Genomic DNA, 26,409 nt, shown 5'->3' with positions numbered 1-26,409 from the left:
AAGATATAGGTCTATGAAAGCAAAGCAAATACATATCAATGCAATGGTCAGATATACTAAAATTGGCAGACCCCTTTCAAACTAATATCACAACAGCACTTGTGTTGTAAAAAAAAAAGTGAAAATGAAAAATTGTGTAAAGCTGTGACATAGTTTATCTACTAAACAGTGACCAATGGCTCGGAAGTCACACAAGATCATGTGATACAAACAGAAGGGACTGCTGGGAGAACCATTTTATAAACTACTTCCTGAATTGTCCAACAAAGTTCGAAATATACAATTAAAAAGAAAAAAAAAAGGGGGGGGGGGAGATTTTATGCCAAATGGACTTGCCATAAAAGGGCATCTAATATTTAGAAAACCATATAAAAAAAATGCTGCAAAGGCTATGGAGCTCATTTTTAAATAATTTAAGGGAGTTCTATAAAGCTGTTCTACTGTTTTTTGCTCATGGTAAATGCTGAGACGCACATTATATTCCAATTTTTACTGCACGTTAAAAATGCTAGCGTGGCTTTGTAAAAGACTCCCATAGATTTAAAAAGTTCCATAGGCGGGGGGCTGAATATCAAATCACGTAGACTTGCAAAAGCTTTGTAAAGTCTGTGCTTTGAAAATACACCACCACGTGTTTCAATGACATATGCAATGTGCCCAATAAGAAATCAAAATCATTCCATGCAGGTGGAGGAGTGGCCTAGTGGTTAGGGTGGTGGACTTCGGTCCTGAGGAACTGAGTTCGATTCCCACTTCAGGCACAGGCAGCTCCTTGTGACTCTGGCAAGTCAGTTAACCATCCATTGCCCCATGTAAGCCTGCCATGAGTGGGAAAGCGCGGGGTACACATGTAATAAAAATAAACTGTTTATAAAAGTGATTTGGAGAGAGGAAAAAAAAAATCATGATTATGGGGCATTTTAAAAGCTAAACTGGTGTGTGGGCTTGTTCTTTCCAAAAATACAAGGACTAGGGGGCACACAATGAAACTATTAAGTAGTAATCCTTGGAACAAATCAGAGAAAATATTTCTTCAATGTGTAATAAACTCTGGAATTCGTTGCCAGAGAATTGGTAAAGGCAGTTAGCTCAACAGGGTTTTAAGAGACTTTTTAGGAAATGGAAGGGCCCTGTTTACTAAGCTGTGCTAGCGTTTTTAGCGCATGCACAAAATTAGCAGGCGCTGTATAGGTGCCTGTAGAAATATTGTGGGCGCCTACACGGTTACAACGTGCTAAAAGCACTAATGTGCCTCTAGCATGGCTTAGTAAACGGGGCCCTAAGCCATTATTTCTATAATATGCAGCATAAAATCTGTCTTACTCCTTTTGAGATCTTGCTGGGTACTTGTGGCCTGGATTGGCCACTATTGGAAACAGAATACTGTGCTTCGATCTTCAGTCTGTCCCAGAATGGCAATGGTTACTTTTTTATGTAAAAGTAAAAAAAAAACAACCCAAAAACCTGTAATACAAACTGGCCACAAGTCATATTTCAGAGGTAAGCATGAAGTGACAAAAATAATGAAAAGTCCATCCAAAATAAGTTATCATAAAAAAGGTACCAAAATGGTGGTGTATTTAAACCCCCCCCCCCCCCCCCAAAAAAAAACAAAAAACTCAAACCCAGGTAGCAAATGAGTAGCACACGATGTGTTGTTAATAATAATAATAATAATAATAATAAAAAAAGCAGCAAGTTCTCTTTTGAGACCTTTAGGGCACACAGTAACAAAATAAAAAATGAACTTCTGGAGTGGAGGAGTAGCCTAGTGATCAGTGCAGCTGACTTGGATTCTGGGGAACTGGGTTTGATTCCCCACTGCAGCTCCTTGTAACTCAACCCTCCATTGCCCCAGGTACAAATAAGTGCCTGTATATGATATGTAAACCACTTTGAATGTAGTTGCAAAAAAACCACAGAAAGGTGGTATATCAAGTCCCATTCCCTTTCTGTTCTAAACAAATTTGTCAATATTCCATTCCCTCTTCCATTGAATTGCTGTGTTTTTTGTTTGATTAAAAATTCAGTACTCTTCAAATGTATGGCTTCTTTGAATAGAATGCACTGCCTATGGTTTCTATAAAGCTTTTCTGGAAGGTTAAAAAATGCTCATGTTAAATACTAGCACTACAGTGTTCAACAAGTCTCTCTTCAATGCAGTTTTGTTTTCACAATGTGCATAAGCCCACAATGGTAGCAGCATAAGTAACCTTTCCAGGCTTACAGTTGGTGAAATGTCTTAATGTAAATTGTTTACCTGCTGGATGAGTGCAGGGTTTTTTTTTTTCAAATTTTATTTAACTTTTTTTTTTTTTTTAATTTTGAAGCTTGAGTCTGTACTTTTTTACCGACTAACTCCACCCAAAATTGCTTCCAGCTCCCCAGCCCTGTATGTAACTGCAGACAAGCTGAGCAAGAAATGATTGTATGGAAAAACTAAATATCCATTTTTCTGTAGAATAGTTAAAGGGGTTCTCTGTAATGTAGCTGATTTGTTGATAGAGAACTTCAGGTTTCCATTGTTATGCAAAACTGACACGTTTTGTGCTTGGTTTGGTTTTCTTTTTTAAGCTATGAAAATAGTACTTCCACAGAGATTTTTAACTTTTTTTTTTTTTTTTAGTAGGAGGTTCCAGTGATAGTACGCAGACTCTATCTAATATACCAAGGTAAGGAACTGAGCCACATGACTAGCCGCCACATTGTGTTCTGTAGGGTGCACCCAATAGTAGAGTGGGAATTTTGTGGGGAAAAAATTGAAAATTCACGCTTTATTTCTAGCATACCCCTCAGACATGAAATACCACCTCCCCACTGCCACGACAGTTTTCCATGCACTTTCATGCAGACCTCCACCCTATTCCCATGATGCACACGCACATACACCCCTCATCCACCTTTTTCCAGCCTCCCACACGCCATCTTTTTCTTCCCCTCCCTGCACATACACATCCACTTTTTTCCAGGCCCCCTCTCACAGACCACCACTTTTTAAAAATTTTTTTCCCCCAGCCCTCCTCCCTGCACACCCATTCCACATTTTTCCAGAGCTCCTTCTCCTGCACACTCGCCAGTGCAGCGCTGTAGGGGGAGAAGGAGGAGTTGCAGAGCCACAGATCGGACTGCTTTCTGCTCACTGCTTAAAGGAACTGCTGGGAATGAAGGCAGCAGAAGTTGAAGCAGCCCAGCCTGCGGATGTGCAGCTCCTCCTCCGGACCTATGAGTGTGGAGGGAGGGAATCACTTTCTGGCTGCCAGTATCTCTGCTTGCAAAAGCACACTGCATAGAATTCTGCGCAAATTCAGCGTTGCGCAGAATTCCCCCATGAGTAACCCAAGTAAGAGAGCACAGGCTTCTGCAGTTTATAAGCCATCAGGAGAGGGGAGGAGCAGCAGAAGCCTGTGCTGCTTCTCCAGCCACTCTTCTTGATCTTGAGCAAGTTTAAAACTAATGGGTGGAACTTCTTGTGGGTGGTTCTCACATTGAGTGAGATGTGCCTACAGAAGTACTATTGAGCAGGTCAGAACCAGTTTGTAGGACAGAGCTCAAGCCAAGAAACAGTGGGGACAGGGAGGGGGCAGCATGGGAATAGTGTCAGGCTAGCTGACAAGCAGCTAGCATAAGCCGAAAGCTGTAGCTGTGCCTGCTAGAAGATGAATGCAGCAGTAAAGTGTTGTGGGTGAGCAAGAGAAACTAGTGGAATTACTGGTGCTGGTGGGGGGGAGGCAAAGAGATGTTCAGCCAGACCAGTTATCATTTCTGGAGTAGAGGAGGGAGTGAGTGAGCTTCAACCAGCCCATCCAGAGAAAAAAAATGAAGTTGGGGAGAGAAAGCTCAGTCAGCCTGCCAGAACACAATCCTGTCTGGTTTCTGGAGTGCTTATGTTTGTGTTGTCCAGGTGCGGTGTCTTTCAGGATGTGGTGTCTGTCTGTGGTTCCTTTTTGTGAAGTTGAAACAAATGGCATTTTTGAGTCCCTGGTTGGCACTGCATTTTCATAGCAACTTTTTCAAGAGCTGAGGGGTTGGTGAGATGAACATCTAGTCAGGAATTCATAATGTCTTTTCACGTATTTCTGTACATCTCTCTATATAAAACGCACCGCCAACGTTCTATAAGGCAAACTTACCCAGCATTCCAAGTTAAGGTTGTCATGGTCCAGATCAGTTTTCCACCATGAGTGCTTGCCCCGCCCACGCGTCACAATGTGATGATGGGCGGGGCTATGACACTCAACGAAACCCCAGTTCCACCGCCCTCCGACGCTCCACCCCCCCCCCCGCACACAGGAAAACAGCGACCTATGCAGATCCTCCACCCCCCCCCCCTCACGGAGTGCTGTTGGAACAGCTGATCTGCCGCGATCACCACGGAGGGTAAGTCCAGCAACAAGGGGAGGGGGATGGTAAGGAAAGAGCCTTGCTAGCGCTCGTTTCATTGGCCTCAGAAACGGGCCTTTCTTACTAGTGTATTTATAATTGCAGTGTAAATTTGTAACCTGGTGGGGGCCCAACCAATTGCACAGATAAAAGGGAGTGCTGCAGCTCTAAGTTGGCAAATTTGTTCTTGCTTAGCATCCCTCCGGACCGGCCCAGAATGACTGGGTTCTGCACCTCCTACCAGCAGATGGAGACTGAGAAGACTGATTTCAAGGCAGCCAATAAGAGCCATGCTCATCCCCTTGGAAACCCCAGTATTCACAAGTCTTTAGCAGGTGGTAGATGTGGTGAGCCCCTTGGTTTCAAAACGTCTATTTTGTTTTCTAATTTTCTGTTAGAAATGGGTACATTTACCTGAGCTTTCTCCGTCTAATAAAGTTGAAGTTTTCTTTTCTCTTATACATCTGTTTGCTGTTTTAGTTATCTGCTGGCTGAGGCCCAGTGGGGAGGGGGTTCTCTAATGCCTTGGGGGTGCTACAGTCGGGTGGCCGGGTCCATCACCCTCCTATCCCTGAGCTTTCCCTGTATGCTTGAGGGCTCAGGGTGGACTATGGTCCTTTGCTGGCCTCAACCCCTTCGAGGTAAGGGAGTCTGCAGAGCCGTGGAGAGCAGCTACTATGGTATCTAAATAAAAACCAAAACAGGCAGGTGCAATGGCTTTAGTCTGCTGTCATAGCTGTCTCCCTGTAGGGTCTTGGGCTCTGGAGCGTGTTTTAGTTCCTCTTCCTCTGTTCTGGTTTGGGTTCAAGCACCAGGTGGTTGTTCTGGACAGGTGTTCAGTTAAAAAACAAAACAAAACCCCAAAGTGGAGATATGGAGAACTTCTTGGTTTAGCGAAGTGGTGCCAGTTTTCAGTATGGCGGCGGCTTTCTACGCTGTTTGGGTTTTCGGCGGGAAACTCTGCCATTTTGTTTGTAGCTGTGGAGGAGCAGCACAGTCCTTTCTGACAGTGGTTTGTTATCGTTCCGTCGGCCTCTTCGGTAGTGCTACGAGGTCTCCTCTGGAAAGGGGAAGATTTCCTCTGCCTTTTGCGCTGTTAATTTGAAGGACAAACAGCTGTTGCAGAGTAAGAGGTTTGAGTGTGCGGGAGCAGACTCTCTGTATTTTGTTCTTTCAACTGCTTTATGATGGAAGTGATCTAGAGCGCAAACTGCCATATTTTGCGTTTGTCTGGAGCGGGAGGCTCCGGTACTATGTCCTGTGGTTTCCCTTTCCTTGTATCGAAGATGTCTGAATCTGATACTATGAGTGTAAATGAAACTATCTCTCTCTGGTAAGGATTCTTTTCTGATGACCAGATTCTGTATAATGCAGGATAAAAATTATTTTCTCTAGATTCTGGGCGTTGCAAGGACACAACATGCTGTTTTTTCTCTGGCATCTAAATGGGGCATGAAAACTGTCTGTACTTCTCTACAGTTTGTATGGTGCACAGACATTATCTAATATTTTTTTCTAGAGTTGGAAAGTTGCAAGGACATAACCTATTGGTTTTATACTAGTACAGTTTACTTGTTGTCTTGTTTGCGTGCTGAAAGCTGACTAATGCAGTCCCTCTGGTCCAGCCCAGATCCCTCCCTATTCGGTATCTGATTTGTTCTTGGAGATAGTTTTTGTACTGGTATTAGTTTCATTCGCTCTTGTCTCTGTGGGGAGCTGTTTGGTTTAAAAAAAAATCTATATTTACGGATATGTCTATATTCGCAAAGAGACCAGTTATTCAACTGTTCTACGTGGTTGCACGTAGGCACATTACTGATGTAGCTGACTCATTTTGGCTGTAGGAACCAACCGACTGATGCACATAGTGTCTCTTTCCTTTTGCTTTGCGAATACTGAGGTTTCCAAGGGGCTAAGCACTGCTCTTACTGGCTGCCTCAAAATCAGTCTTCTCAGCCTCCTTCTGGTAGGCATGCACACTATTTCATTCTGGGCCGGTCTGGGGAGACTAAAGGAAAGCAAATTAGCAAGTAGGACCCAAGTTCTCCATCTCTGTCCTAGGGGAGGCAGGGAGCGTGTGCAAGCAAAGCTCTCAGTGGAGAGGAGGTAGAGAGGTAGGAGGCAGATGGCTAGGAATGGAGAATAAGAGACTGCATAGCTGCAGATAAGGTTTGCCGCCCAGTAGTTAGCGAAGAACTGAGGAAAGATGAGGGGTCCTTTATCCTATCCCTGCCAGTAACCCAGGAAGAAGGAAGTGTGATCGTCCTGCTCCAGGACGCTACAAGGGGAAAACTTATCAGTAGAAGATAAACTTTGCCCATCCTTTGTGTTAAATCCCCCCCCCTCCCCCCCGAGACTAGTGTTAGAACGGGGAGTTGGTGGTCCTGGGCCTTTTCCCTTCTCTTGTCACAACAGACTATAGCAACGACACAAGCGTTTGAGGGAAAGACCACAACTGAGCCAGATCTGGGCACATGCCTGTTTTTAGCCCTAAAGCAGCCATTTGGTGAAATTTGGCCAAATCGGGCTGTGTTCAAAATCCTCCACATTTGTTGCATAATAAAGGTGTTTTTGTATTTTGGACTTGTCTGCTCACCATTTCCTTAGCATCTGAAGAGCTTTCCAGAAAAAGCTGGAAGCCTGTCTTTCTGTCATAAAGGTTGCAGTTACTGTATCAAGTAAGAGCCATGGCAACATCAGTGACCCATCTTTAATCAGTGCCCACTGAAGAAAATGCAGAGCTGCAACATGGCCTTGTAGTCGCACCTTTACATCTCATTACTGCCTGGATAATATTTTACAATGATGGTGCCTTTGGATGTGCCATTGCTAAAGTTATCTTAAGTCAGTCATCTTCCTTTCCAAATCATCATGCTGATCAATCCATAGACTGGTGGGTTGTGTCCATCTACCAGCAGGTGGAGATAGAGAGCAATCCTTTTGCCTCCCTATATGTGGTCATGTGCTGCTGGAAACTCCTCAGTATGTTCTCTATCTCAGCAGGTGGTGGTCACACACAGCAGCAGCTCTGGCTAGGTCTCCAAGCCTAATTTTTAGGTTTTGTTGAGTATCTGGGGTTGAGGGCTCTTCTTGAGCAAGTGCAAACCTGGTGGTGCCAGGTCCCTCCTTTTCTCCCCCCTCCCGCTGGCTCCGTTTAAAAAAAAAAAAAAAAAAAAAAATTTTGGACGTCCTTAAGTGCGTTTATTTAAACGTTTATTGCAGCTACTCACTGGGACACCAGTTCGTTACAGCTCGGAGCGAGAAGCAGGTAATTTTTACCTTTTTATAGCGGGCAGGGGGTTCCCCGATCGATCTCCACGTGGCCTATGGCGTCGGAGGGCGAGGGCGTGAAGAATCGCTCCCCGGACCGCGTGTGCGCTTCTAGCGGGGATGCGGGGGTCTTAAAGTCTGATTCGCCCTTGTTGGGTGTCAGTTTGGAGGCCGGTCAGTGTCCCGGTTCTTCCTCCAGTGTGGCGGTTTTTCCCGCCATAAACGCCCATCCCCCGCTGCTCGCCTCCGCCATCTTGGCCGGCCAATCTGCTCGGACGGCTTCTTCTTGGGCCGCCCTTGAGCTGGGAGACGTTAATGCCATAGCCGCCCTTAATTTGGGCGACTGCAAAAAAGCGGCTAAAGTTGAGCACCGTTCTTCCCGCGCGGATCCTTCGCGGAGTGTTGCGCCGGACGCCATCTTGGATGCACAGCATGTTTCTCCCCCGCTCTTGCGAGCGCCGGTTGAGGGTGTGTCTAGGGCTGTGGCCCAGGCTGCTGAAGTGCACAGTCTGGGGGGTTTCTCCCCCGAGTTTATTTTGCTGCTGCATCAGGCCTTCCTTATGCAAAACGCTGCCCCTGCTCCCTTGGCCGATAAAGGGGTTGAGGCCCCCGGAAGTAAACGCCCTCGGGTGGATTCCCAGGCCTTAGAGGACTCTGTCTCCTCTGATGTAGATGAGGGCAGCGTATCTGGAATGCCAAGGACGCAGCATATATAGGGCATACTCCAAAAACGGGCCCCATCTCAAATGGAATTTATCAAACTCACGCAGGTTTCCTTCTTTTACCATCATACGCTCAGTTCGCAACAGTTGTACCATCCGCACTCGCCAGCTTTGGAGTGATGGGCCTTCTGGTGATAGCCAATCTGCTAGAATAGACTTTTTTGCAATCAGAGTAGCTCGCCGTACAAATTTTGATACCTTTTGGCCTTGGGGCTCGTAAGCAGGGCTTCCCAAACAGCAGGAGTGGTGAACAAGACCACTTAGTTCTCCACAAAGCAGAAACCTGTAAAAGTAGGATTGTCCAGAAGCGCTGTACCTTTGGGCAGGCCCAATACATATGTCCCAAAGTCGCCCCCTCAGCATAGCACTTGGAACACATCCCATCTGGAGAGGCCCCCGCATGGAACGCCAGTCGGGGTGGCATGTGCATCCGGAAAACAAAGCGATACTGTAGTTCCCAATGGTCCGCTAAGGGAGACGCTCTGTACAGTGTTAACACATGTTCTTTAAGCAAACCCGATTAAATTTCTACCAGCAAGTCTCTGCTCCAAGCCTCCGCATATTTACCAAAATCTGGTTCTGCAATTGTATCTTTAATATGACGGAGATGGCATCTCAATGGGACTTTTTGTTGCGATCCCAGAGCATACGCCGATGGCAATTCCTCTTGCACATCTTCCGCTAAAGATTCCCAAGGTAGGCTCCTCGTGTAATGCAGTAACTGCCAGTAATGAAAATAGTCTCTAGGATGAAATAGGCCTCGTTCTTGTAATTCCTGAAACGATTGCAGCTTTCCCTCCCGGGTTAAAATCTGTTGCAGGTAAATTATGCCCCGCTCTCTCCATTGTTTGAAGACGTATATCATTCCAGGGGGAAATTCAGGATTCCCACAGATTGGTAGCATCGGGGTGACCTTTGTCGAAAAGTGGTGTAATCTGCAAATCCAGTTCCGTGCCTTCTGCGCCTGTGGCAGAATATTAGATATGTTCAACATTGGAGAGGCCCCCCCCCCCCACTCCCATGGAGACAACTACTAAAATGAATAGGTTCAAATAAGCTCAATTCCATGGCGGTGGCTGAGAAGTCTGTGGAGTTACGGAACCAGTCTGTTACATGTCTCATAGCATTTGCGACCGCCAAGTGTCGCACACTTTGCAAGCCCATCCCTCCGTACTCCTTTGGTACATACATTTTGTCTAAAGGGAATCTAGGTTTCCTTCCCCGCCACAGGAATTTCCTTAACATTCCATTCAATCGTCTTTCATCCCTATTAGTAAAGTGTAGAGGTAGAGTTTGGAACACATATGACCAGCAGGGGATAACCATCATGTTGTATAGCGCGATACGTCCCAAGAGGGAAATAGGGAGATCCTGCCACTGCTCTAGCTTTCTAGCTGTGTCTTTCAGCAACTTTTGAATATTTACCTCATACAGACAACTTAATGTCCTAGAAATTAATATACCTAGATACTTCATCTCCGTCCCCGCCTTCTGCAGCAAAAAATCTAGGCCAGGGCCATCTAACTGAGCATGTAATCTCATTTGCGATTTTTTCCGATTAATTTGAAACCCCGATATAACACTAAATCGTTCTATCTCCTCCAAGAGGGCTGGCAAGGCCACACTCGGGGATGTGGATATGATCAGCAGGTCATCCGCAAAGGCAAATGTCTTTACCCGATCTCCCCCCACTGACACCCCTGCCACCCCTTCTCCCCGCTGGATATTTCTAATCAATGGCTCAATGGAAAGCACAAAGAGGAGTGGGGACGGGGCAGCCCTGCCTGGTCCCTCTCGCTATAGATGTTTGCTGAGTTGTACCTCCATTAATCAGCACAGCTGCTTTAGGGTTAGAATATAGTGATCTGATAGCCCCATATGCCCAGCCTCTCACGCCTACAAATTGCAGTACCTCAAACATATAATCCCAACCCACCTTATCAAATGCTTTTTCAGCGTCCAGGCTGGCCAATATCGTTTCACAGCCTGAACGCTGGGTCTGGGCTAGGGCTAATAACAATCGCCGCACGTTGGTTCCTGAATGTCTGTTACGGACAGATCCCACTTGTTCTTGACCGATAAGCCTAGGTAGGTGTTCTTGTAGTCTATTAGCCAGCAATTTTGCAAAAATTTTTACATCTACGTTGATTAGTGAGATAGGTCTGTAAGAGCCAGCTTGATTTTCAGATTTCCCTGGCTTAAGCAATAGTGTTATTAATGCTTCGTTAGCATAAGCTGGAAATTGTCCCCGAGTTACTACCTCTTCAAGGTATGAGTGTAGGGGGCCGACTATATGCGGACTTACAATTTTGTAAAATTCGCTAGTGAAACCATCTGGGCCTGGAGCTGAGTTTGAGGAGAGTGACCTAATGATTCCCTGCAGCTCCTTTCCTGTGATAGGACTATTTAGTTCCTCCACTTCCGATGCCGTCAATTCCGGCATCCCAGCTTCTCTCAAATAGTCTGTTATGGTTACTAAAGATGGAGGGGGTTGCTTTTTATACAGATCGCTGTAAAATTGCTGAAACACCTGTTGCACTCCCTCCCTCCCATTCTGAATGTGTCCTGCCCGATCTTTCACCGCCACTATCACTCTAGGTCCACCCCAGGACTTAACCACCCTTGCTAGCATTGCTCCTGACTTATTCCCGTATCCCTGGAAACGGAACTTCCTGGTCACTAAGGCTCTAGAGGCTCTTTCATGTAATAGTGAGTTTAATGCTATTTGGGCTATTTTCATCTGTTCCCGGTTATGGTTCGTTGGGGTCGCTGCAAACCGGCGTCTAGCTCTCCCCAGGTTGCGTTTTAGATTAAAGATCGCCCCTGTGATTCTACGTTCATGTTTCACCGTAAGTGCAATCACTGCGTCCCGTAGGACTGCTTTCGCCGCCTGCCAGAACAATATGGGGTCATCCCTATGCTCTCCATTGAATCGTAAATATTCCCCCCAACTCTCTAACAGATGTTGTTTAAACGTTGAGTCATTGGCCAGATATGAGGGAAACCTCCACCCTCCTCCCCCAATACCTGGGTCTCGGTCTTCTAAATCCAGCCAAACCATAGAGTGGTCTGAAATTTCCTCCGGGCCAATCTCCACTGCACTCACATACGGAAATACCCGCTGATCTACCAGAATATAGTCCAATCGGGAGAATGTCCCATGTGCTCTCGAGAGGTGGGTGTAGTCTCGTTCCCCTGGATGTAAAATACGCCAAGAGTCCACCACTTCGAGAGCCTGCATAAATTGAGATAAAGTCCTAGATTCTGGGCCCCTCCGGGTCGCCCTCCCAGAAGAGGAGCAATCTATTGTGGAATCGGCCACTAAGTTAAAGTCTCCCATTAGAAGCAGTGGCAATGATCTATGTGGAAGACACATCTGGAGTAAATGGTCATAAAAGGGTCTCCCATGCTGGTTTGGGCCGTACAGCGCTACTACCAAATATTCAATATGATGGAGCCAAAGGCGCACCACCACATACCTCCCCTCAGGGTCACTACCTACCAATTGTGCCTTAGCCACCGCACCTTTTCGAATTAGGATTGCTACCCCACTTCGCCTGCCCTCAGCCTCTGCCCCGAATACCTCTCCTACCCAAGCTTGCTTCAACTTTTGTAATTCCTGCCATGACAATCTCGTCTCTTGAATGCAAGCCACATCAGCACGGTGTCTTTTTAAAGCTTGTAAGATCTTTGCCCTCTTAATTGGAGATGTTATGCCCCCTACGTTCCAAGTTATGAATCTAGTCCGGGCGCCCCCCCCCCTTCACAAATAAGGTGATTTTCCATAAGTACTATACTATAGTGACGTACGGGTAACCCAGGCGCCCAGCTCCACCTGAGTCTCCTACAATCTTTACCCAATAACCATAGGGCGTGCCCCTGACCTACAACCCACTGCTGTTCCTTGATCCCCCCCCCCCCCCATACTACCCATGCCCTCTTCTTTCGCAACATCTACTAGAAGAGCGCCGGTCTGTCAATGGCAGGGGTCCCCCTCCCCCACCCCCTCACTCATTCCTTTGTCATCCATTCATCTTTCCTTACACTAAGTTACAGTTTACTCATATCGTGCAACATCCCCAAACATACTGTTTTAAAATGACAGTATAACATAACAGATATCAACTGGGTGCACCATTTACCAACAGCCCAGGTGCAACTTGTGCCTGCTAACAGACTCCACCATAACCCTCTTCATGTAGATTCCCTCAGCCATTTTGTCCAGGGGAAGATGGGGGATTATCCCGCAGCAGGCCCTGAGCCTCTTCCGGCGAATGGTGCATCTTCCAGCCTCCCTCTTCCAGCACTTTGAGCTGGGCCGGGTATAGTAACATAAATCTTTGATTTTTCACTGCCAAATGGCGGCACACCGGGCCGAACGCCTTCCTGCGTTCTTGCAGGGCCGCAGAATAATCCTGAAAAATTTTTACAGCTGCTCCATCAAACGACTATGAGTCCCATTTGGATCGAGCACCTCTCAAAATTTCCTCCTTGTGCAGGAAGTTATGTACCTTAATTATGACCACTCTCGGCCTGTTGCCTCCTCCGGTTTTCCTACCCAAGCGATGTGCTCTCTCCAGGCACAGCGGTCCAGCGCTGTCCGAAAGCGCGAACTCTGACTTCAGCCAATTCTCCAGCTGAGTAGGTAAGGCACGATCCGACACTGATTCCGGAATCCTGATCAAACGGAGGTTAGACCTCCAAGATCTATTTTCCAGGTCGTCCAGATGTTTCGCTTGGGCTCGCAGCATTTTCTGCAGGTCCTGCCGTGATGTTTCCCTGTCCCTGCTCGAGTCCTCCAGCTCAGACACTCGTACTTCAAGTTCCCCCATTCGTCTGGTTGTTTCTCCTAGCAGCGATTCCACGCCCGCTATTTGTTCAGATAACTTCGTTAGCTCTGGCTGTAAGGCCACTTTCACCGCTTCTGTAATTTGCTGTGCTTGCAGCGGGTGAAATCTCGGCGGGGTTTCCGAGACCGGGTCGGGCGCCATCTTGGCTTCCCCCAATCCACGCTGTTTCTCGGCGCTTTTTTTTCCTGATTTCAGCGCTGATGCCCGGGTCTCCTTTGTAACAAAGGAATCCATTTAGAGGCACCGGATGGGCACGCAATTTAGGAGTGGTTTCGTTCAATTTTCACTCGTTATTCAGTGAATGAAGGAAGGGGAGCCCCAGAGAGAAGAAAGATGCGACTTCCTTCCTCAAACCATCACGTGACCTCTGTCACATTTTACTTAAATGTTGACAGACATGGTGCTTCATGGGCTAGAAGATGGAACCCTTGCAGTTCTTGCTGATGTCTCCAACTGGAGAATGGAAGGGGTTGGGGAGGAATCCAATAAGCTGGCACAGCGGGGAGTCTAAAGGAACTGTAGCCATTCCCTTAACAGAGAGATCCTTGTTGAAGACACAAGAAATATGCCATGGGGCAAAGTCTTTCAGAAAAGGGGGTGGTTTAACTTATTCACATTTTTGATATATTGCCTTCCAGCTTTGGAGGAATATAACAAAGTGGTAGATTTCATGGTGCAAAGATCGCTGGGCCTGGCATATGAGCTACAGGTGATATAGAATCCACAGAATGGCACTGTTCTAATTTTTATTATCCAACTGTATGCATGTTGGAACGTGTACTCATGGATAGTGAAGGCACTGCAATTGGCTGCCTTAGTGTATTTAGCCTAATTAGGACGGATGACCTCTGTGCAAAAGGTCTCTGAGCAAGGTTTTGCATAGACTGGCGCTAGAAGTTGACGACTCTGCTTGGTCCTTCTTTTGGCTCACAGAGTACAGCAGCGTCCATGCTGGGTATAACAGCCTTGATGCTGATGGTCAAGAAGGTGTTAGTACTTGCTTTCCAGGAGAGAGAAGTGCCTGGGTGTCAACTTTCTCCATTCCATGGTAAATTTGTTAGCCCATATTCCTGCTTAAACCAAAGGAGTGAATGGCTCAAAGGTCTAGCTGATCATCCGTCCTGGGGACTGGCAGAAATGATTTCCCTGCAGTATCCCATCCTTACAGATGTCCATTGACCTAATTCAGGAGGGTACAGACCTGGCAAGCTTCACTCCCAATTAAGTAGAAAAATTTATTTTCCACCCTTGCTCCCCATATTCCAACCACTCCTGGAGAAATTTACTATTGTGATCAAAAGTTTGGAGTTAAATGTACTGTAACTTTTTTTTTTTTTTTTTTTTTTTTTTTAACCTTGGTGAGGCAAAGGACAAAGAAAATTCAGCATTAGCACCCACAACCTTTGGGGGCTATGCCCCTTCCCCCATGACCACCCCAGACTAACCTGTGGTTGACTTGGTTGCTCTCCAAATCTTCTTCCACATTATGCTGCAGCCCGAAGGCCTGACATTTTTTCAAGATCATTGAGAATGGCGTAAGAGGTTCTCATTCCTTTTCAAGTGTAGGGATGGTGAGAATTATTTTGGGTTTTATTTACTGCATTTGGAAAAGCACTTTACAAAAACGTTTCAATTTGTCAACTCCCCTGTGTTGCTGGCTGTGTTATTCTATATACAATCCAGAACTGATTGTGTCTAAAAGCCCTCAGCTATGGGAATCCTCACTAGTGTGGTTGATTTCTATCTAAACCTTCCTGGATTATGTAATTATAGTGAGGGATTCTCCTGTGCATCGTTGGGGAAAACTGCTTATTTTTCTACACTAAGGAAGCTAGTCTGTATCAGTGTGTTTGAATGATCATGTACTAGTGTGTCTGATTTTTCTCCTGTCAAAAAAAAAAAAAAAAATTCCTCCTGCGCTGTTTAATCAAATTCATTGCATCATGATGACGAGCAGGTTAAGCTTCGAAAATACAACTGTCTTTTGGTAGCATTTTTGCTGTGCGTTGCTTCATTCTAAAATGTTATTCACAATCATGAGTGGAATAGGGAGGTATTAAGCAAGGCATTATTAACTTTTGAAAATTATGCTACTTAGGTTTCCCACTTGGAATTTTGTTTCTTGGCTATTCTCTATTCTACATCAGATTACTTGTGGTCTCCATTACATCTGCTTCTGCATTTGACTATACTGGTTGTGAGAATGGAAGAGGATGGGTTGTAATGGGACATGACTGCATGAGATTACTACTACTACTATTTAGCATTTCCATATCATCATGCTGATCAATCCATAGACTGGTGGGTTGTGTCCATCTACCAGCAGGTGGAGATAGAGAGCAATCCTTTTGCCTCCCTATATGTGGTCATGTGCTGCCGGAAACTCCTCAGTATGTTCTCTATCTCAGCAGGTGGTGGTCACACACAGCAGCAGCTCTGGCTAGGCCTCCAAGCCTAATTTTTAGGTTTTGTTGAGTGCCTGGGGTTGAGGGCTCTTTTGAGCAAGTGCAAACCTGGTGGTGCCAGGTCCCTCCTTTTCTCCCCCCTCCCGCTGGCTCCGTTAAAAAAAAAAAAAAAAATTTGAACGTCCTTAAAGGCGTTTATTTCGATGTTTATTTAAACGTTTATTGCAGCTACTCACTGGGACACCAGGTCGTTGCAGCTCGGAGCGGAAAGCAGGTAATTTTTACCTTTTTATAGCGGGCAGGGGGTTCCCCGATTGATCTCCATGTGGCCTATGGCGTCGGAGGGCGAGGGCGCAAAGAGTCGCTCCCCGGATCGCTTGGGCGCTTCTAGAGGGGATGCGGGGGTCTTAAAGTCTGATTCGCCCTTGTTGGGTGACAGTTTCGTGGCCGATGAGTGTCCCTGTCCTTCCTCCGGTGTGGCGGTTTTTCCCCGCCATAAACGCCCATCCCCCGCTGCTCGCCTCCGCCATCTTGGCCGGCCACGCGGCTCGGACGGCTTCTTGGGCCGCCCTTGAGGTAGGAGACATTAATGCCATGAACGCCCTTAATTTGGGCGACGGCACAAAAGCGGCTAAAGTTAAGCGCCGTTCTTCCCGCGCGGCTCCTTCGCGGAGTGTCGCGCCGGACGCCATCTTGGATGCGCAGCATGTCTCTCCCCCGCTCTTGCGAGCGCCGGTTGAGGGTGCGTCTAGGGCTGTAGCCCAGGCTGCGGAAGTGCACAGTCTGGGGGGTTTCTCCCCCGAGTTTGTTTTGCTGCTGCATCAGGCCTTCCTTATGCAAAACGCTGCCCCTGCTCCCTCGTCTGGTAAAGAGGTTGAGGCCCCCGGAGGTAAACGCCCTCGGGTTGATTCCCAGGCCTTGGAGGACTTTGTCTCCTCCGATGTTGATGAGGGCAGCGTATCTGAGTTCTCCCAACGGTCCTTTGCGGATTCCTTGGAGGAGACGGATCCCCGCTCGGATGGAGCGGATGACCCCTCTGCAGCACGGCTCTTTAGCTCAGAGGATTTGCCCAACCTGTTAGTGCAGGCCATGGGCATTTTGAAGATTTCCTCTCCAGAGGACGTCTCTCCCTCAGCCCCTGTTGGCTCTGCCATTATGCTGGGGACGAAGCGCCCGCCTAGAACCTTCCCACGTGCATGATGCCATGCACACCTTAATTTCGGCTCAATAGGATGTCCCGGAAGCGAGCCTTAAAGTGGCTAGGGCTATGTCCCGCCTCTATCCTTTGCCTGAAAGTGAACGGGAGGCCTATCTGTGGCCTACCGTGGATTCTTTAATCACTGCGGTGACTAAGAAAACGGCGTTGCCGGTGGAAGGTGGCACGGCCCTAAAGGACGCCCAAGACAGAAGATTGGAGGCGGCCTTAAGGTCGTCCTTTGAGGCGGCTGCTTTAAGTTTGCAGGCCTCAGTTTGCGGCTCCTATGTGGCCAGGGCGTGCCTGACTATGGTGCAGCGGGCTTCCCCCTCGGATCCTTCCTTGAGGGCTGATTGGCCGGCCCTAGAATCGGGCTTAGCCTACTTGGCAGACTTGCTGTATGATGTCTTGAGGGCCTTAGCTAAAGGCATGACTCAGACAATCTCTGCGCGGCTGTGGCTTTGGCTGAAGCATTGGTCTGCTGACCACGCCTCTAAATCCCGCCTGGCTAGATTGCCTTTTAAAGGCAAGCTGCTCTTTGGGGTTGAGCTGGACAAAATCGTGACCGATCTCGGCACGTCTAAGGGCAAGAAGTTACCAGAGGTCAGGGCTCGGGCTAGTTCTCGTCCCGGTACCTCCAGAGGACGGTTTCAGGAAGCCCGTCGGTACCGCCCGGGCAGGTCGGGCTCCTCTGCCCCCTCTTCCTTCAAGAGGAACTTCTCCCCCAAGCAGCATTCCTTTCGCAGAGACCGCTGTCCCGGAGGTGCTCCCTCCGGTCCTCCCCCAGGGTCTCGTACCCAATGACGGGGACTTGGTCCACGCCCCAGTGCAGATTGGAGGACGCCTGTCCTCGTTTCTGGGCGAGTGGACCAGGGTAACTTCAGACGCTTGGGTGCTGGAAGTCATCAGAGACGGCTACAAGCTAGAGTTCTGCCGACCCTTAAGAGACGGGTTTGTACTCTCTCCCTGCAAGTCTCCGGTCAAAGCTGTGGCAGTGCAGCAGACCTTGGACAATCTGATCCGCCTGGGTGCGGTCGTTCCGGTGCCAGAAAATCAGCTTGGCAAGGGGCGTTACTCCATTTACTTTGTGGTACCAAAGAAAGGAGGTTCTGTACGGCCTATCCTCGACCTCAAAGGGGTCAATCGGGCCTTGAAAGTTCGGCACTTTTGCATGGAGACTCTCCGCTCTGTTATAGCGGCAGTGAAGGCAGGGGAGTACCTGGCATCCTTGGACATCAAGGAAGCGTACTTGCATATTCCCATCTGGCCTCCTCATCAACTCGTTCTGGGCCGACACTTCCAGTTCAGAGCCCTCCCGTTCGGGTTGGCTACTGCTCCGCGGACCTTCTCCAAAGTAATGGTGGTCATCGCGGCCTTCCTGAGGAAGGAAGGAGTACAAGTCCATCCTTATCTGGACGACTGGTTGATCCGAGCCCCCTCTTATGCAGAGTGCGGCAAAGCTGTGGACCGGGTGGTTGCTCTTTTGAGCTCCCTGGGGTGGATCATCAACTGGGAGAAGAGCCAGCTGCGCCCGACTCAGTCCCTGGAGTATCTGGGAGTTCGATTCGACACCCAAGTGGGCAGAGTGTTCCTGCCAGACAATCGGATTGTCAAACTTCAGGCTCAGGTGGACCAGTTCCTAGGAGCCTCTCCTCTTCGGGCTTGGGACTATGTGCAGCTGTTGGGCTCTGACGGCCACGATGGAAGTAGTGCCCTGGGCCAGGGCTCAATGAGACCACTACAACTCTCTGCTGCAGCGCTGGACTCCGATGTCGGAGGATTATGCTGTGCGCCTTCCCTTGGACCCAGCAGTGCGCAAGACGCTGAGCTGGTGGATGCAGACAGACAAGTTGTCTGCAGGAATGCCTCTGGTGACCCCGGAGTGGATTGTCGTCACGACGGACGCCTCTTTGTCGGGCTGGGGAGCCCACTGCTTGGGAAGGACAGCGCAGGGGCTCTGGTCTCCTGCAGAGGCAAAGTGGTCTATCAACCTCCTGGAACTCAGAGCCATTCGGTTGGCGCTTTTGGAGTTCATCCCGGTACTGGCGTTGAAGCCAGTACAGGTCCTGTCGGACAATGCCACGGCTGTGGCCTATGTCAACCGCCAGGGAGGTACCAAGAGCGCCCCTCTAGCCAAGGAGGCCATGAATCTATGCCAGTGGGCGGAAGCGAACCTGGAACAGCTGTCAGCGGCCCACATTGCCGGAGTCATGAATGTCAAGGCGGACTTTCTCAGTCGCCATACCTTGGAGCCCGGAGAGTGGCAGCTATCTGCTCAGGCGTTCTTGGACATCACGAAGCGCTGGGGCCAGCCGAGCCTAGATCTGATGGCGTCATCGGCCAATTGCCAAGTGCCGCGCTTTTTCAGCAGAGGACGGGACCCTCGATCCCTGGGAGTAGATGCTCTTCTCCAACAGTGGCCGACACAAGAGCTTCTCTGTGTTCCCGCCCTGGCCCATGTTGGGCAGGGTGCTAGACCGGGTGGCAAAGCATCCGGGCCGGATAATCCTGGTGGGTCCGGACTGGCCCAGACGTCCCTGGTATGCGGACTTGATCAGGCTCTCAGTCGACGATCCTCTGCGGCTGCCAGTGGAGCAGGGCCTGTTACGTCAGGGTCCCGTGGTGATGGAGGATCCCTCCCCCTTTGGTCTTACGGCCTGGCTATTTGAGCGGCAGCGTCTGAGAAAGAAGGGCTTCTCAGACAAGGTCATCGCCACTATGCTGAGAGCGAGGAAACGCTCTACTTCTACTGCTTACGCCAGGGTTTGGCGTACCTTTGCAGCGTGGTGTGAAGCAGGCTCACTTTCTCCCTTCACTGCTCCAATTTCTTCAGTGTTGGCGTTCCTGCAAGAAGGTCTGGAGAAAGGCCTGTTGCTCAGTTCCCTTAAAGTCCAGGTAGCGGCTCTGGCTTGCTTCAGGGGCCGCCTGAAGGGTGCTTCCCTGGCTTCGCAGCCAGATGTGGTGCGCTTTCTCAAGGGAGTTAATCACCTGCGCCCTCCTCTGCACTCAGTGGTGCTTGCGTGGAATCTCAACCTGGTGCTAAGAGCCTTGCAGAAGCCGCCTTTTGAACCCTTGTCTAGGGCATCTCTGAAAGACCTGACGTTGAAAGCAGTCTTTTTGGTGGCTATCACTTCAGCCAGAAGAGTTTCCGAGCTCCAGGCACTCTCATGTCGAGAGCCTTTTCTGCAGTTCACTGAGGCAGGAGTGACTATTCGCACAGTGCCTTCCTTCCTGCCCAAGATTGTTTCTCGCTTCCATGTGAATCAGCAGCTCTGTCTCCCTTCCTTTCGTAGGGAGGACTACCCAGAGGAATACTCTGCTCTCAAATATCTGGATGTGAGACGTGTCATCATCAGATACTTGGAAGTGACCAATGATTTCCGGAAATCGGATCATCTGTTTGTCCTGTTTGCAGGTCCTCGTAAGGGTCTGCAGGCTGCTAAGCCTACAGTGGCAAGATGGGTCAAGGAAGCCATTGCAGCGGCTTATGTGGCCGCGGGGAAGGTGCCGCCTATCCAGCTGAAGGCTCACTCCACAAGAGCTCAGGTGGCCTCGATGGCAGAGGCCGGGTCCGTCTCCTTGGAAGAGATATGCAAGGCGGCAACTTGGGCATCGGCCCATACATTCTCCAAGCATTACCGCTTGACTGTGGCTGCTCGGGCGGAGGCCCGGTTTGGAGCTTCAGTGTTGCGGTCAGGGATTTCAATGTCCCGCCCTGGGTGAGTACTGCTTCGGTACATCCCACCAGTCTATGGATTGATCAGCATGATGATATGGAAGGTAAAATTATGTATCATACCTGATAATTTTCTTTCCATTAATCATAGCTGATCAATCCATAGCCCCTCCCAGATATCTGTACTGTTTATATTCTGGTTGAATTTTAGGTTCAAGTTTAGTCTTCAGTTACTTCAGGAGGACTTCGTGTTCAAGTTTTTTCACTTGGATTCTTCAAGAGTTGAGACGAGTTTGTGTTAGTGAGCTGCTGCATTCCTCTCCCCTCTGTTTTACAGGGCTGGATTGAGACATAAATTCTGCCGGCACTCCCTCCCGCTTCGTGCGGCTGTAGGGCAGCTTTGTACCCCTCCCGCTTCGGCGGTGTTAGGGTCAGTCAGCTCCTCCCGCGGTTGCAGGATAAGCCAGATACCCCCGCATCGGCGGGGTGGTGTCCTTCCCCCGCTCCGCGGGGATGAGCTGGACGGATTCCCCTCCCCCGTTTCGGCGGTGGTGAGCTGGGCAGAGTGTCCCTTTGTGGGTGTAATTCTCTAAGTGCTGAGTCCTGCGGATGGAGCTTTGATATCGACATACTGAGGAGTTTCCGGCAGCACATGACCACATATAGGGAGGCAAAAGGATTGCTCTCTATCTCCACCTGCTGGTAGATGGACACAACCCACCAGTCTATGGATTGATCAGCTATGATTAATGGAAAGAAAATTATCAGGTATGATACATAATTTTACCTTCTATAGCGCTGCAAAGCATACGCAGCGCTGCACAAACATAGAAGAAAAGTTGCATAGTAAAGGGGGCATTTCTGTAGGTGTAGAATGGGCGGTTTGTGGGCATTTCTAAAATCTGTGCGAATTCTCCGAGGACAAGCAGGCTGCTTGTTCTCACTGGGTGACGTCCACGGCAGCCCCTCCAATCGGAAACTTTACTAGCAAAGGCTTTTGCTAGTCCTCGCGCGCCGATGTGCACCGCGCATGCGCGGCCGTCTTCCCGCCCGAACCGGCTCGTGTTCGTCAGTCTTCTTTTGTCCGCGCTCGGGACGGTCATGTTTTGCGCTGTTTTGCGCCCCTCAAAGTTGACCCTCGCGCGTCTTCGTGATTTTGTTAAAAAAAAAAAAAATAAGAGACCTTTCGGTCTTGTCCCTTCCCGTGTGTCCAGTTTGTTTTCCCCTACGTAAGTTTCCTTTCGCTTTCGGGGTTGGCTTTTTTTCAGGCCTCGGTATGGGTTTTTTCGCTCCCTATTTTTGGTGCCCTTAATCGCCATTACGAATTTTGATTTCGCCGGCATGATTTTTCCGCCCATGTCATCGAAGTCTCCCAGCGGCTTCAAGAAGTGCACCCAGTGTGCCCGGGTAATCTTGCTCACTGATAGGCACGCGTCGTGTCTTCAGTGTCTGGGGGCTGGGCACTGCCTGCAGTCTTTGCGCCCTTTTACAGAAGAGCACTCAGGTAGCGAGATTGGCCCAGTGGAACGTGGTGTTCTCGGGCTCTTCGTCGACAACAGCACCGGGGGCATCGAGTGCGTCGGCGTTGGTGGTACCGGGACCTCCACTAGTGCTGATGTCGTCGGACGGTGGTGCTTCGACTGGAGTGCAGGTGAGGGCTGTCCATTCCCCTGCTGGTGGTGGCGAGCCTTCGGGTGGGTCTCCCCCTACCCTGAGGGCTCCTGCGGTATAGCCTCCCCGAGACCGACCGACCTTCGGCCTCGGCCCCGAGGAAGCGACGGCTGGATTCTATGTCCTCCTCGTCGGTACCGGGAAGTTCCGGTGACATGCTTCGTTTGAAAAAGTCGAAGAAGCATCGACAACGGTCTCCTTTCCGCATCGGTACCGAGAGCTCTGGGTCGCCGAGGGAGTCGGCACCCAGTAGGCATCGGCACCGGGAGGACCGCTCACCCTCTGTTAAGGAGGTGTCGATGCGCTCCACCTTGGACAGCCCGGAACAGCCTCCACGCCCGGAACAGACTCTGACCTCGACGCCTGCATCGGCTTCCATGTCTTTCTCCACAGCCGCTCTGCACGAGAGTCTCCGGGCCTTTCTCCCAGAGATCCTGGGAGAGCTGTTGCGCCCTTCCCCTCCGGTACCGGGGGTGCTTGCGCCACCGGTACCGTCGAGTGAGGCGCCGGCTGGCCCCTTGCCTGGGGTGAGGTCTCCGACATCGGTGCCGCTTGCGGTACCGACTGCGGTCGCCTCCCAGGAAGGCTCCCCGATGACGTCGGCAGAGGGAGCTTCGCCGGTGCTGGCGAGGGAGTCTACCTCTCGACGCTCCCACCGTGGCCGTGTTTCCATGGAGTCGAGCCGGGCACGGCTTCAGACACAGGTTCATGAACTTGTCTGATTCCGATGGTGAGGCCTCGTGGGAGGAGGAGGAAATCAGATATTTCTCTGACGAGGAGTCTGATGGCCTTCCTTCTGATCCCACTCCCTCCCCTGAAAGGCAGCTTTCTTCTCCCGAGAGTCTGTCTTTTGCGGCCTTTGTCCGGGAGATGTCTACGGCCATCTCCTTCCCGGTGGTTGTGGAGGATGAGCCCAGGGCTGAAATGTTTGAGCTCTTGGACTATCCTTCTCCACCTAAGGAAGCGTCCACAGTACCCATGCATCATGTCTTAAAAAAGACATTGCTGGCGAACTGGACCAAGCCTCTAAGTAATCCCCACATTCCCAAGAAGATCGAGTCCCAGTACCGGATCCATGGGGACCCAGAGCTGATGCGCACTCAGTTGCCTCACGACTCTGGTGTGGTGGATCTGGCCCTAAAGAAGGCTAAGAGTTCTAGGGAGCATGCTTCGGCGCCCCCGGGGAAGGACTCTAGAACCTTAGACTCCTTTGGGAGGAAGGCCTACCATTCTTCTATGCTCGTGGCCAAAATCCAGTCTTACCAGCTCTACACGAGCATACATATGCGGAACAATGTGCGGCAGTTGGCGGGCTTGGTGGACAAGCTCCCTCCTGAGCAAGCCAAGCCATTTCAGGAGGTCAGGCAGCTAGCTGAAGGCGTGCAGAAAATTCCTGGCCAGAGGGGTATATGATACCTTTGATGTTGCGTCCAGGGCCGCTGCTCAAGGTGTGGTGATGCGCAGACTCTCATGGCTGCGTGCCTCCGACCTGGAGAATAGGATCCAGCAGCGGATTGCGGACTCCCCTTGCCGAGCGGACAATATTTTTGGAGAGAAAGTCGAACAGGTGGTAGAGCAGCTCCACCAGCGGGATGCCGCTTTCGACAAGTACTCCCGCCGGCAGCCTTCAGCATCTACCTCCACAGGTAGACGTTTTTATGGGGGAAGGAAGACTGTTCCCTATTCTTCTGGTAAGTGTAGGTACAATCCTCCTTCTCGACAGCCTGCGGCCCAGGCTAAGATCCAGCACGCTCGCTCTCGTCAGCAGCGTGCGCCTCAGCAAGGCCCCACGACTCCCCAGCAAAAGCAGGGGGCGAGCTTTTGACTGGCTCCAGCAGAGCATAGCCGACATCAATGTGTCAGTGCCGGGCGATCTGCCAGTCGGGGGGAGGTTGAAAGTTTTTCACCAAAGGTGGCCTCTTATAACCTCCAACCGTTGGGTTCTTCAAATAGTCCGGCAAGGATACACCCTCAATTTGGCCTCCAAACCTCCAAATTGCCCACCGGGAGCTCAATCTTACAGCTTCCAGCACAAGCAGGTACTTGCAGAGGAACTCTCCGCCCTTTTCAGCGCCAATGCGGTCGAGCCCATGCCATCCGGGCAAGGAGGGCTGGGATTCTATTCCAGGTACTTCCTTGTGGAAAAGAAAACGGGGGGGATGCGTCCCATCCTAGACCTAAGGGCCCTGAACAAATATCTGGTCAAGGAAAAGTTCAGGATGCTTTCCCTGGGCACCCTTCTCCCCATGATTCAGGAAAACGATTGGCTATGCTCTCTGGACTTGAAGGACGCCTACACGCACATCCCAATACTGCCAGCTCACAGACAGTATCTGCGATTTCAGCTGGGCACACGTCACTTCCAGTACTGTGTGCTACCCTTTGGGCTCGCCTCTGCGCCCAGAGTGTTCACGAAGTGCGTGGCTGTAGTAGTAGCAGCGGCGCTTTGCAGGCTGGGAGTACACGTGTTCCCCTATCTCGACGATTGGCTGGTGAAGAACACATCCAAGGCAGGAGCTCTACAGTCCATGCAGATGACTATTCGCCTCCTGGAGCTACTGGGGTTTGTGATAAATTATCCAAAGTCCCATCTTCTCCCAGTACAGAGACTCGAATTCATAGGAGCTCTGCTGGATTCTCGGACGGCTCGTGCCTATCTCCCAGAGACGAGAGCCAACAACTTGTTGTCCCTCGTCTCGCGGGTGCGAGCGTCCCAGCAGATCACAGCTCGGCAGATGTTGAGATTGCTGGGCCACATGGCCTCCACAGTTCATGTGACTCCCATGGCCCGCCTTCACATGCGATCTGCTCAATGGACCCTAGCTTCCCAGTGGTTTCAGGCTGCTGGGGATCTAGAAGACGTGATCCACCTGTCCACGAGTTTTCTCAACTCCCTGTATTGGTGGACGATTTGGTCCAATTTGACTCTGGGACGTCCTTTCCAAATTCCTCAGCCACAAAAAGTGCTGACTACGGATGCGTCTCTCCTGGGGTGGGGAGCTCATGTCGATGGGCTTCACACCCAAGGAAGCTGGTCCCTCCAGGAACGCGATCTACAGATCAATCTCCTGGAGTTACGAGCGGTCTGGAACGCTCTGAAGGCTTTCAGAGATCGGCTGTTCCACCAAATTATCCAAATTCAGACAGACAACCAGGTTGCCATGTATTACATCAACAAGCAGGGGGGCACCGGATCTCGCCCCCTGTGTCAGGAAGCCGTCAGCATGTGGCTGTGGGGTCGCCGTTGGCATGTTGCTCCAAGCCACATATCTGGCAGGCGTAAACAGTCTGGCCGACAGGTTGAGCAGGATCATGCAACCTCACGAGTGGTTGCTCAACTCCAGAGTAGTGCGCCAGATCTTCCAGGTGTGGGGCACCCCCTTGGTAGATCTCTTTGCATCTCGAGCCAACCACAAGGTCCCTCAGTTCTGTTCCAGACTCCAGGCCCACGGCAGACTGGCATCGGATGCCTTCCTCCTGGACTGGGGGGGAAGGTCTGCTGTATGCTTATCCTCCCATACCTCTGGTGGGGAAGACTTTGTTGAAACTCAAGCAAGACCGAGGCACCATGATTCTGATTGCTCCTTTTTGGCCGCGTCAGATCTGGTTCCCTCTTCTTCTGGAGTTGTCCTCCGAAGAACCGTGGAGATTGGAGTGTTTTCCGACCCTCATCACACAGGCCGAAGGGGCGCTTTTGCATCTCAACCTCCAGTCTCTGGCTCTCACGGCCTGGATGTTGAGAGCGTAGACTTCGCCTCTTTGGGTCTGTCAGAGGGTGTCTCCCGTATCTTGCTTGCTTCCAGGAAAGATTCCACTAAGAGGAGTTACTTCTTTCTATGGAGGAGGTTTGACATCTGGTGTGACAGCAAGGCCCTAGATCCTCGCTCTTGTCCTACACAGACCCTGCTTGAATACCTTCTGCACTTGTCTGAGTCTGGTCTCAAGACCAACTCTGTAAGGGTTCACCTTAGCACAATCAGTGCATACCATTACCATGTGGAAGGTAAGCCGATCTTAGGACAGCCTTTAGTTGTTCGCTTCATGAGAGGTTTGTTTTTGTCAAAGCCCCCTGTCAAACCTCCTACAGTGTCATGGGATCTCAATGTCGTTCTCACCCAGCTGATGAAACCTCCTTTTGAGCCACTGAACTCCTGCCATCTGAAGTACTTGACCTGGAAGGTCATTTTCTTGGTGGCAGTTACTTCAGCTCGTAGAGTCAGTGAGCTTCAGGCCCTGGTAG

At 50.0% G+C, this 26,409-nt stretch overlaps 1 protein-coding gene across 1 annotated transcript in view; it reads left to right on the top strand.

The window, feature by feature from the left end:
• KIF15 (kinesin family member 15) overlaps window positions 1-26,409 on the top strand; it is a 1,036,090-nt gene that overhangs the window by 19,963 nt on the left and 989,718 nt on the right. Inside the window, 1 exon segment of the mRNA XM_030209299.1 lies at window positions 2,627-2,672. Coding sequence (XP_030065159.1) covers window positions 2,627-2,672 — 46 coding nt within the window.

Source organism: Microcaecilia unicolor, chromosome 1 (genome assembly GCF_901765095.1).
Source record: "Microcaecilia unicolor chromosome 1, aMicUni1.1, whole genome shotgun sequence".
Taxonomy (NCBI): domain Eukaryota; kingdom Metazoa; phylum Chordata; class Amphibia; order Gymnophiona; family Siphonopidae; genus Microcaecilia; species Microcaecilia unicolor.
Note: the sequence above shows the minus strand (reverse complement) of the source record. Positions and strands in the feature narration are given on the sequence as shown.